Source organism: Danio aesculapii, chromosome 10, assembly GCF_903798145.1.
Source record: "Danio aesculapii chromosome 10, fDanAes4.1, whole genome shotgun sequence".
Classification (NCBI taxonomy): Eukaryota; Metazoa; Chordata; class Actinopteri; order Cypriniformes; family Danionidae; genus Danio; species Danio aesculapii.
Window position 1 is genome coordinate 24,503,185 of NC_079444.1, and position 13,974 is coordinate 24,517,158.

A 13,974-nucleotide genomic window follows, 5' to 3' on the forward strand; every position below is an offset into this window, starting at 1 on the left:
GTTATAACAATATATGAATTACACTGTTATTACACTGTTACAACAATGTATTTACAATAAAATTACATTGTTGTAATAATGTAATAACAATGCAAATACTTAATGTTAATAAGTTGTCATTTAATAGGAAAATGTGAATTACAAAACTGACTGATAGAACCTTATAATTCTAAGATTACAATACTCTACATAACATATATACAAATCACACACAAAACTATCATAGATGAATTAACAATGTAATAACAATGTAATTACAATGGTATAACAATGTAGTAATTACAATGTTATTGCACTGTTTCAACAATGTATCTACATTGTTATAACAATATATGAATTACACTGTTATTACACTGTTACAACAATGTAATTACAATTGTATAACAATGTATTAATTTCAATGTTATTGCACTGTTTAAACAATGTAATTACAATGTTAAAACAATGTAATTACAATGTTATACCAATGTAGTAATTACAATGCTTTTGCACTGTTATATTAATGCATTTACAATGTTAGAACAATATATGAATTACACTGTTATTACACTGTTACAACAATGTCATTACAATTGTATACCAATGTAGTAATTACAATGCTATTGCACTGTTATAACAATGCATTTACAATGTTAGAACAATATATGAATTACACTTTTATTACACTGTTACAACAACGTCATTACAATGGTATACCAATGTAGTAATTACAATGCTATTGCACTGTTATAACAATGCAGTTACAATTTTAGAACAATATAGGAATTACAAAGTTATTACACTGTTACAACAATGTAAATACAATGTTATTACATTGTTATAGCAATGTAATTACAATGTTAAAACAATGTAGTTACAATTGTACAAAAAATGTAGTAATTACAATATTATTGCACTGTTTTAACAATGCAATTGCAATGTTGGATCGATATAAGAATTACAATGATGCTACACTTTTACAACAATGTAACTGTAAAGTTATTACATTGTCATAGCAATGTAATAACAATGTGTTTACTTAATGTAAATAAGTTGTTATTTAATAGGAATATGTGAATAACAAAAATGACAGATAGAACCTTATAATTCTAAGATGACAATACTGTACATAAAATATACAAATCGCACACAAAACTATCATAGATGAATTTACAATGGTATAACAATGTAATTACAATGGAATAACAATGTAGTAAGTACAATGTTGTTGCACTGTTAAAACAATGTAATTACAATGTTATAAAAATATATGATTTACACTGTTATTACACTGTTACAACAATGTAATAACAATTGTATAACAAAGTATTAATTTCAACGTTATTGCACTGTTATAACAATGTAATTACAATGTTAGAACAATGTAATTACAATGTTATACCAATGTAGTAATTACAATGCTATTGCACTGTTAAATTAATGCATTTACAATGTTAGAACAATATATGAATTACACTTTTATTACACTGTTACAACAACGTCATTACAATGGTATACCAATGTAGTAATTACAATGCTATTGCACTGTTATAACAATGCAGTTACAATTTTAGAACAATATAGGAATTACAAAGTTATTACACTGTTACAACAATGTAAATAAAATGTTTATACATTGTTATAGCAATGTAACAACAATGTAAATACGTTGTTTTAGCAATGTTATAACAATGTAATTACAATTGTACAAAAATGTAGTAACTACAATATTATTGCACTGTTTTAACAATGCAATTTCAATGTTGGATCAATATAAGACTTACAACGCTATTACACTGTTACAACAATGTAATTACAATGGTATAACAATGTAGTAATTACAACGCTAATGCACTGTTATAAAAATGCAATTACAATGTTGGATCAATATAGGAATTACAATGATTTTACACTGTAACAACAATGTATTTACAATGTAATTACTTAATGTTAATAAGTTGTCATTTAATAGGAATATGTGAATAACAAAACTGACTGATAGAACCTTATAATTCTAAGATGACAATACTGTACATAAAATATACAAATCACATACAATACTATCAAAGATGAATTTACGTTATAACAATGTAATTACAGTGGCATAAGAATAGTAATTACAATGTTATCACAATATAATAACAATGTATTTACAATGGAATAACAATGTAGTAATTACAATGTTATTGCACTGTTATAACAATGTATATTTACAATGTTATAACAATGGTACGCCAATGTAGTAATTACAATGCTATTGCACAGTTATAACAATGCAATTACAATGTTAGAACAATATATGAATCACACTGTTATTAAACTGTTACAACAATGTAATTACAATTTTATTACAATGTTATAGCAATGTAATAACAATGTAATTACATTGTTATAACAATGTAATAACAATATCATTAATTAATGTAAATAAGTTGTCATTTAATAGGAATATGTGAATAACAAAAATGACAGATAGAACCTTATAATTCTAAGATGACAATACTGTACATAAAATATACAAATCACATACAATATTTTCATAATTATCATAGTTATTATCATATTATCATATTATCATAGTAATTACAATGCTATTGCACTGTTATAACAATGCATTTACAATGTTAGAACAATATATGAATTACACTTTTAGTACACTGTTACAACAACATCATTACAATGGTATACCAATGTAGTAATTACAATGCTAATGCACTGTTATAACAATGCAGTTACAATTTTAGAACAATATAGGAATTACAAAGTTATTACACTGTTACAACAATGTAAATACAATGTTATTACGCACACAAAACTATCATAGATGAATTTACAATGGTATAACAATGTAATTACAATGGAATAACAATGTAGTAAGTACAATGTTGTTGCACTGTTAAAACAATGTAATTACAATGGTATAACAATATATGAATTACACTGTTATTACACTGTTACAACAATGTAATAACAATTGTATAACAATGTATTAATTTCAACATTATTGCACTGTTATAACAATGTAATTACAATGTTAGAACAATGTAATTACAATGTTATACCAATGTAGTAACTACAATGCTATTGCAATGCTATTATATTAATGCATTTACAATGTTAGAACAATATATGAATTACACTTTTATTACTCTGTTACAACAACGTCATTACAATGGTATACCAATGTAGTAATTACAATGCTATTGCACTGTTATAACAATGCAGTTACAATTTTAGAACAATATAGGAATTACAAAGTTATTACACTGTTACAACAATGTAAATAAAATGTTATTACATTGTTATAGCAATGTAACAACAATGTAAATACGTTGTTTTAGCAATGTTATACAATGTAATTACAATTGTACAAAAATGTAGTAACTACAATATTATTGCACTGTTATAAAAATGCAATTACAATGTTGGATCAATATAGGAATTACAATGATTTTACACTGTTACAACAATGTATTTACAATGTAATTACTTAATGTTAATAAGTTGTCATTTAATAGGAATATGTGAATAACAAAACTGACTGATAGAACCTTATAATTCTAAGATGACAATACTGTACATAAAATATACAAATCACATACAATACTATCAAAGATGAATTTACGTTATAACAATGTAATTACAGTGGCATAAGAATAGTAATTACAATGTTATCACAATATAATAACAATGTATTTACAATGGAATAACAATGTAGTAATTACAATGTTATTGCACTGTTATAACAATGTATATTTACAATGTTATAACAATGGTACGCCAATGTAGTAATTACAATGCTATTGCACAGTTATAACAATGCAATTACAATGTTAGAACAATATATGAATCACACTGTTATTACACTGTTACAACAATGTAATTACAATGTTATTACATTGTTATAGCAATGTAATAACAATGTAATTACGTTGTTATAAAAATGGAATAACAATATCATTAATTAATGTAAATAAGTTGTCATTTAATAGGAATATGTGAATAACAAAAATGACAGATAGAACCTTATAATTCTAAGATGACAATACTGTACATAAAATATACAAATCACATACAATATTATCATAGATGAATTTACAACGTTGTAACAATGTAATTACAGTGGCATAACAATGTAGTAATAACAATGCTTTTGCACTGTTATATTAATGCATTTACAATGTTAGAACAATATATGAATTACACTGTTATTACACTGTTACAACAATGTCATTACAATTGTATACCAATGTAGTAATTACAATGCTATTGCACTGTTATAACAATGCATTTACAATGTTAGAACAATATATGAATTACACTTTTATTACACTGTTACAACAACGTCATTACAATGGTATACCAATGTAGTAATTACAATGCTATTGCACTGTTATAACAATGCAGTTACAATTTTAGAACAATATAGGAATTACAAAGTTATTACACTGTTACAACAATGTAAATACAATGTTATTACATTGTTATAGCAATGTAATTACAATGTTAAAACAATGTAGTTACAATTGTACAAAAAATGTAGTAATTACAATATTATTGCACTGTTTTAACAATGCAATTGCAATGTTGGATCGATATAAGAATTACAATGATGCTACACTTTTACAACAATGTAACTGTAAAGTTATTACATTGTCATAGCAATGTAATAACAATGTGTTTACTTAATGTAAATAAGTTGTTATTTAATAGGAATATGTGAATAACAAAAATGACAGATAGAACCTTATAATTCTAAGATGACAATACTGTACATAAAATATACAAATCGCACACAAAACTATCATAGATGAATTTACAATGGTATAACAATGTAATTACAATGGAATAACAATGTAGTAAGTTCAATGTTGTTGCACTGGTAAAACAATGTAATTACAATGTTATAACAATATATGATTTACACTGTTATTACACTGTTACAACAATGTAATAACAATTGTATAACAAAGTATTAATTTCAACGTTATTGCACTGTTATAACAATGTAATTACAATGTTAGAACAATGTAATTACAATGTTATACCAATGTAGTAATTACAATGCTATTGCACTGTTAAATTAATGCATTTACAATGTTAGAACAATATATGAATTACACTTTTATTACACTGTTACAACAACGTCATTACAATGGTATACCAATGTAGTAATTACAATGCTATTGCACTGTTATAACAATGCAGTTACAATTTTAGAACAATATAGGAATTACAAAGTTATTACACTGTTACAACAATGTAAATAAAATGTTATTACATTGTTATAGCAATGTAACAACAATGTAAATACGTTGTTTTAGCAATGTTATAACAATGTAATTACAATTGTACAAAAATGTAGTAACTACAATATTATTGCACTGTTTTAACAATGCAATTTCAATGTTGGATCAATATAAGACTTACAACGCTATTACACTGTTACAACAATGTAATTACAATGGTATAACAATGTAGTAATTACAACGCTAATGCACTGTTATAAAATGCAATTACAATGTTGGATCAATATAGGAATTACAATGATTTTACACTGTTACAACAATGTATTTACAATGTAATTACTTAATGTTAATAAGTTGTCATTTAATAGGAATATGTGAATAACAAAACTGACTGATAGAACCTTATAATTCTAAGATGACAATACTGTACATAAAATATACAAATCACATACAATACTATCAAAGATGAATTTACGTTATAACAATGTAATTACAGTGGCATAAGAATAGTAATTACAATGTTATCACAATATAATAACAATGTATTTACAATGGAATAACAATGTAGTAATTACAATGTTATTGCACTGTTATAACAATGTATATTTACAATGTTATAACAATGGTACGCCAATGTAGTAATTACAATGCTATTGCACAGTTATAACAATGCAATTACAATGTTAGAACAATATATGAATCACACTGTTATTAAACTGTTACAACAATGTAATTACAATTTTATTACAATGTTATAGCAATGTAATAACAATGTAATTACGTTGTTATAACAATGTAATAACAATATCATTAATTAATGTAAATAAGTTGTCATTTAATAGGAATATGTGAATAACAAAAATGACAGATAGAACCTTATAATTCTAAGATGACAATACTGTACATAAAATATACAAATCACATACAATATTTTCATAATTATCATAGTTATTATCATATTATCATATTATCATAGTAATTACAATGCAATTGCACTGTTATAACAATGCATTTACAATGTTAGAACAATATATGAATTACACTTTTAGTACACTGTTACAACAACGTCATTACAATGGTATACCAATGTAGTAATTACAATGCTAATGCACTGTTATAACAATGCAGTTACAATTTTAGAACAATATAGGAATTACAAAGTTATTACACTGTTACAACAATGTAAATACAATGTTATTACGCACACAAAACTATCATAGATGAATTTACAATGGTATAACAATGTAATTACAATGGAATAACAATGTAGTAAGTACAATGTTGTTGCACTGTTAAAACAATGTAATTACAATGGTATAACAATATATGAATTACACTGTTATTACACTGTTACAACAATGTAATAACAATTGTATAACAATGTATTAATTTCAACATTATTGCACTGTTATAACAATGTAATTACAATGTTAGAACAATGTAATTACAATGTTATACCAATGTAGTAACTACAATGCTATTGCACTGTTATATTAATGCATTTACAATGTTAGAACAATATATGAATTACACTTTTATTACTCTGTTACAACAACGTCATTACAATGGTATACCAATGTAGTAATTACAATGCTATTGCACTGTTATAACAATGCAGTTACAATTTTAGAACAATATAGGAATTACAAAGTTATTACACTGTTACAACAATGTAAATAAAATGTTATTACATTGTTATAGCAATGTAACAACAATGTAAATACGTTGTTTTAGCAATGTTATAACAATGTAATTACAATTGTACAAAAATGTAGTAACTACAATATTATTGCACTGTTATAAAAATGCAATTACAATGTTGGATCAATATAGGAATTACAATGATTTTACACTGTTACAACAATGTATTTACAATGTAATTACTTAATGTTAATAAGTTGTCATTTAATAGGAATATGTGAATAACAAAACTGACTGATAGAACCTTATAATTCTAAGATGACAATACTGTACATAAAATATACAAATCACATACAATACTATCAAAGATGAATTTACGTTATAACAATGTAATTACAGTGGCATAAGAATAGTAATTACAATTTTATCACAATATAATAACAATGTATTTACAATGGAATAACAATGTAGTAATTACAATGTTATTGCACTGTTATAACAATGTATATTTACAATGTTATAACAATGGTACGCCAATGTAGTAATTACAATGCTATTGCACAGTTATAACAATGCAATTACAATGTTAGAACAATATATGAATCACACTGTTATTACACTGTTACAACAATGTAATTACAATGTTATTACATTGTTATAGCAATGTAATAACAATGTAATTACGTTGTTATAAAAATGTAATAACAATATCATTAATTAATGTAAATAAGTTGTCATTTAATAGGAATATGTGAATAACAAAAATGACAGATAGAACCTTATATTCTAAGATGACAATACTGTACATAAAATATACAAATCACATACAATATTATCATAGATGAATTTACAACGTTGTAACAATGTAATTACAGTGGCATAACAATGTAGTAATAACAATGTTATTACAATGCTATAACAATGTAGTTACAATGGAATAACAATGTAGTAGTTACAATGTTACTGCACTGTTATAACAATGCAATTACAATGTTAGAACAATATATGAATTACAATGTTATTACACTGTTACAACAATGTAATTACGTTGTTATAACAATGTATCAACAATGTAATTACCTAATGTAAATAAGTTGTCATTTCATAGGAATATGTGAATAACAAAAATGACAGATAAAACCTTATATTTCTAAGATGACAATACTGTACATAAAATATACAAATCACATACAAAACTATCATAGATGAATTTACAATGTTATAAAAATGTAATTACAGTGGCATAAGAATGTAGTAATTACAATGTTATTACAATATAATAACAATGTATTTACAATGGTATAACAATGTAGTAATTACAATGTTGTTGCACTGTTTCAACAATGTAATTACAATGTTGTAACAATGTAATTACAATGGTTTACCATTGTAGTAATTACAATGCAATTGCACTGTTATAACAATGCAATTACAATGTTAGAACAATATATGAATTACACTGTTATCACACTGTTACAACAATGTAATTACAATGGTATAACAATGTAGTAATTACAATGTTATTGCACTGTTATAACAATGCAATTACAATGTTTGAACAATATTGGAAGTACAATGTTATTACACTGTTACAACAATGTAATTACAATGTTATTACATTGTAATAGTAATGTATCAGCATAGTAATTACAATTTGAAATGCTGATTGTCTCACAGAAAGAACCTTATAGAGCCAAGCTAGAGTTTGTAGATAAAACCTTTTTTGTTTTTAAATAAAAAGTCTTAAAATGTAAACAACTTATTTAAAAAATCACATAATGTAAATAAGTTGTCATTTAATAAGAATATGTGAATAACTCAATTTTGACAAAAATGTCAGATAGAAATTCTAAAGTGACAATACAGTACTGTACATAAAATATACAAAACACATATACAATATTATCATTTAATAGATGTAATTACAATGTTGTAACAATGTTATAACTAGGCCCACACGAAATCTGCACATGTAGAATTCCGCAGATTTCTGCAGATATTTAGCCCATCATTGATTCTATTTATTTACTTGTGTATATGTGTGTAAAGTTATATTTATTCAGTTTTTTTATTAATTTCAGCATAATTATTGACTAATATGAAAATGTTCATATGATTCATTTACAATAGAGTTTGTAAAGTAATATTTTCTGTTGTTTAGTAGATATATGACAGACTTGCTTTGTTTACCAAATAAAGTGGATCTAATTGAATTTGCATTGTTAACATAAATAAAAGTTAAAACGGTATTATTTTTTACTTCATATATTAAGATTTTAGTTATGATACTCCCAAAATCATTCCGCATAAATCCACAGATTTTTAACAAAATTCTTCGCCTAAATAGCAAAAACTGTACGTAGATTCTGTTTGGCCCTACTTATAACAATGTAATTACAATGGTATGACTATGTAGTAATAACAACATTATTACAATGTTATAACAATGTCATTAAAATATTATAACAACGTAGCAATCACAACGTTATTACATTGCTATAACAATGTAATTTCAATGCTATAACAGTACAGTAATTACAATGTTATAACAATTAAGTAATTACAACGTTATTACGTTGCAATGACAATGTAATTACATTGTTACAACGAAGTAGTATTTACAATGTTTTTACATTGCTATAACAATGTAATTACAATGCTTTAACAAATAGCAATTATAATGTCATTACATTGTTATAGCAATGTAAATGCAATGTTATAACAATATAGTAATTACAACGCTAATACAATATTATTAAAATGTTTTAATAATATGTAATTACAATGGGATATCAGTGTAGTAATTGCAATGTTATTACATTGTTATGACAATGTATTTACAATGTTATAACAATATAGTAATTACATCCAAAATAATAGTTTGTAATTGCTTATGTACTGTGTATATTTACATATAAATACACAAATGCAGTACTTGAAATATGCAAAAAAAAACATGTTTATAAATATTCTCTTGGATGTAATTACAATGTAATTGTAATGTAACCGCAGAGTAATTACAATGTAACAAGGCCCTCATGCGTGCATTCGAAATGCTGATTGGCTCACAGAAATAACCTTACAGAGCCAAGCTGGAGTTTGACTTTGTAGATCAAATCTTTTTTGTTTTTTAAATAAAAAGTCTTAAAATGTAAACAACTTATAAAACAAATCATATAATGTAAATAAGTTGACATTTAATAAGAATATGTGAATACTCAATTTTGACAAAAATGTCAGATAGAACCTTATAATTCTAAGGTGACGAACTGCATATCACAATGGCTAGCGATTATGCATAAAAATCATTGTTTAATAAATATATAATTTCTGTATTTCCCAGTACTGGGTTGCGGCTGAAGGGGCATCCGCTGTGCAAATCATATGCCGGAATAATTAGCGGTTCATTCCGCTGTGGCGACCCCTGATAAATAAGATAATAAGCCGAAGGAGAACGAATGAATGAATGAATGAATGAATATTATCTGTATGCATATATTTTATATACAAGTTATGATACCCTCAACATTTCTCACATTATCTCAGTTAATTTGCTATAGTTTAGAAAATTATAATAAAATATGACAAGAACACAAGAATGCAGACTATTTCAGAATAAATTCATCTTGATAGTATGAGATAACTTTGATTAAAAAGTTACAATCCACCATAAATACTTCAGACAAGTACTAATATGATAATGTTTACAGTATCAATAGTATACATTTGTTGTTCACCCTTATTCTCAATGACAGCCTGTAGTCTCCAGTTTCATACAAACCTGAACTTCAGCAATTTCCCAGACTTGCTGCTGCAGCTTTTCCAGCTCTTGTTGGTTTTTAGTTTACAGTATGAAGAACTTTTGGGAATAATATGTCACAGTTTACTTCATATTGCTATCCTTATTTACATAATTTAATACTAGTGTTTTGGTCCCACTTGTAAGGAAGTCTGTATATATGAATTACGATTGTCGACTTTTAAAATAAAACCATAAACATAACCAGTTATACTGTATGTATGCAATTGTATTTATTAAATCTGTGTATTGTGTAATTATTATGTAGTTTTATTTTTTTATATGGATAAAAGTTGAATTACTAATTGTAAATATAATCACGTAAATATATATCCATTAATTTATTTATATGAATAAATTAATCTCTTACTCATCCTCTGCAATACGCTTCCCATTGATCATATTCTTTCCACTTGGTGCATAATCCCACTCTTCCTCTCGAATCCCAATATAGAAGGTTCTTTCCACTCCAGACACCTGTGCTAAAACAGCACAGAAGATGCTCAAGCTTCTCAAAAACTCCAGGAAAGAAATCATAGTCTCCGAAAAAACACAACTGCCCAGCTAGAGCCCTCAAATAATTCTGCTGCAGAGATCTGTGAAGCCCTGCATTATTATATGACAGCAGAGAGATGAAGATGACCAGTCATGAGCCATGATGACAGGCTTTCACACACCCATTAAATTCATGGAAAGCCCTTCCCTGTTGGAAGAGTCCATCTGTAAAAGCTGACAAGCTTACTATAGTAACTATTGTCATTAGCTGATTCAGGCTGATTATAAGTTGTTGAAAACTGATAAACCATTTATCAGAGCAATAAATAACATGGTCGCAGGGGTTTAAAGAAGTTAGAATGGGATTCGGAACATGGTAGATGTTAACAATCAACTTACAACAGCTAATGACCAGCTTAGACCAGCTAGAAAGCAGCTATCATGTACTTAAACACACCTACTGGATTTCTCAGCAGGGCTTAAACATGAAAAGAGTCTGTAACATATATTTGACCTGTCAGAATGATAAATGCCAGATAACTGCTATTCTAGCCCACTAAATATCCATTGATTATTTCCAATAACTGGAGAGGTCATATTTGTTTTTACCATAGATTACAATTGTTTTCCAGTATTATCTACAACAAAATGTTTTTTAATGCTAATTTCCGACCAATCTGATGTTATTGTAGAACAAAAGCTGAATCTGTTTAGATGAAACATGGCACAAAGAATCTGACGGTCTTCTTTTTGATGAATTGTCTCCTGCTGGCTATGAATTGTTCGACCTCCCACAATCTACTGGTAGACTTGGTGGTATCATTATATTGCATAAACGAAGTAAAAAAATATCTGTAAATTAGCTGTTTTTTGTATTTGTGATTATATTTTTTATTTTCCCCCATTAATTATGCTTTTAAATTGTATTATGGGTCATTCATAATTCTTCCAACAACTTTTATCCTCGAAAAGTTCAAAAAAGAGACTTTTATTAACATTTGTAATAGTTAAAAGTGATATATTTAATAGTTTAATAGTTAAAATTGATATAGTGTCTGGGTTGATGTTGTACATTATGGTACAAAAATATTTAAAGCACTTTTTGTTTTCAGTTCGAAAACGAGCCTCCATATTTCCCTGGGTGCTCTGTGCTCTGATATGAGCAGCAAGAAACTATAATATATTTACACAGTGCTCAAATTCATGGATGTAACAGCAAGAAAACAACATTAACATAATACCAAACATGTTGTGAAAAGCAAACTCCCTGTCACTAGACATTTTCTGTTGATTTTGTAAAGTCATTGCATCAGAATTGAAAATGTGTAGTGAAACTATCATGCACCAGTTATTATAAGGGACTATCAGTAGTGAAATTCAGTGACTTGTTCACGTGTATTTGAAGAGCATGACAATAATACATAAATGCTGTTACGAATGTAACAAATATGCTCGTTTGTACTAAACATTTGTGGGATGAGCTATATGTGTTGCAAAATGACATCAATGGATGAATGGAGTTGTTTGCTTTTTAACAAATAATTATGAGCAATCAGAGAAACTCTAAACTCAGTCAGTAGGCTTCTTAAAAATCACAGCCTTTCTAACGTTCCTGATTCAGCTCAAGTTTGTAATGCAACAGAACTGCACTCGCATTACCACTTTTTGCATTAACATTTCTGTATTTCCTGGTGGCTCACTCTCTCCAGTTTTGCCATTTATGACATCCTTTCTCTTTTGAAAATTAAAAGGTGTGACTTTCACCATTTTGTCTTTTCATTTCATGTTTTGATTAAGTTTGTCCTGTTGTTTTGAGTATCATAAATGTCTCCCTGTACACTGGTGTTGTACCAACAGCACTTCAAATTGCTGCTGTCACCCCTATACCAAAAACTCACAACATGGAGTGCAATAACCAGAATAATTTCCACCCCACCTCAATTCTCCCATTTCTTGACAGAATTCTTGAACAAACAGTGGCTTTTCTGCTTTCTCATCTTTTTTTCTTCTGATCTTTTTGAGCCACTGTAATCTAGATTCTATAAAAAAGTTCACTGAAACAGCATTATTAAGGTCAGCTAGTTAAAATTTGTTCATTTTAGTTACTGATCCCTCTCAATATTAGTGCAGCTTTTGACACTGCATAGTATTTTGATCGCAGGCTTAGAGTCTGTTTTTGGAGTTGTAGGTTCTGCATTGAAATGGTTTCAGAGAGTCCTACCTTTCTGGTCGCAAGCAGTTTGTTGTGATGGATGACTTCACTCTGGTGTTCACCGATCAGTATTTGGCCTTCTACTTTTTAGTATTTTTCCTTTCCCACTTGGCCAGCTTAATTTTCACTTTCATGCTGATACTCAGATTTCAAAAACAGACATTAATGTGTCTTCTCTCTCCTAATGTCTTACTGAAATTTTAAAAATTGGACGTTTGAAAATGTTTAAACAGTGACAAGACTGAAGTGATGTTTATTGGTTTACAGAATTAGATGTGAAAATGAAATCCCTCAATCATAAGTGTGGTTGTTTCTGCTTAACTGTTTCAGTTGGTCAAGCTTGCAGAATCACTCACCGTTTTTAAATTATCACCTAAAACATACTTTTTTAAAGTTGTTGTGTGTAAGTTGAGATATTAATTTGCCTTTTATTATCTTGACTTGGTTTTCTCTCTTTTTTTTAAATATGTCATTCATTCATTCATTCATTCATTTTCTTTCTCCCTTTATTAATCAGGGATCGCCACAGCAGAATTAACCACCAACTTATCCAGCATATGTTTTACGCAGCGGATGCCTTTCTAGCTACAACCCATCAC

General features: G+C 27.3%; 1 protein-coding gene across 1 annotated transcript in view; it reads right to left on the minus strand.

Moving 5' to 3' along the window:
* hephl1b (hephaestin-like 1b) overlaps positions 1-11,282 on the minus strand; it is a 40,408-nt gene extending 29,126 nt beyond the window's left edge. The window contains exon 1 of the mRNA XM_056467463.1: positions 11,039-11,282. Coding sequence (XP_056323438.1) covers positions 11,039-11,205 — 167 coding nt within the window. The 5' untranslated portion in view covers positions 11,206-11,282. The remainder of the gene's footprint in view (positions 1-11,038) is intronic.
* Between the last annotated feature and the right edge of the window lie 2,692 nt (positions 11,283-13,974).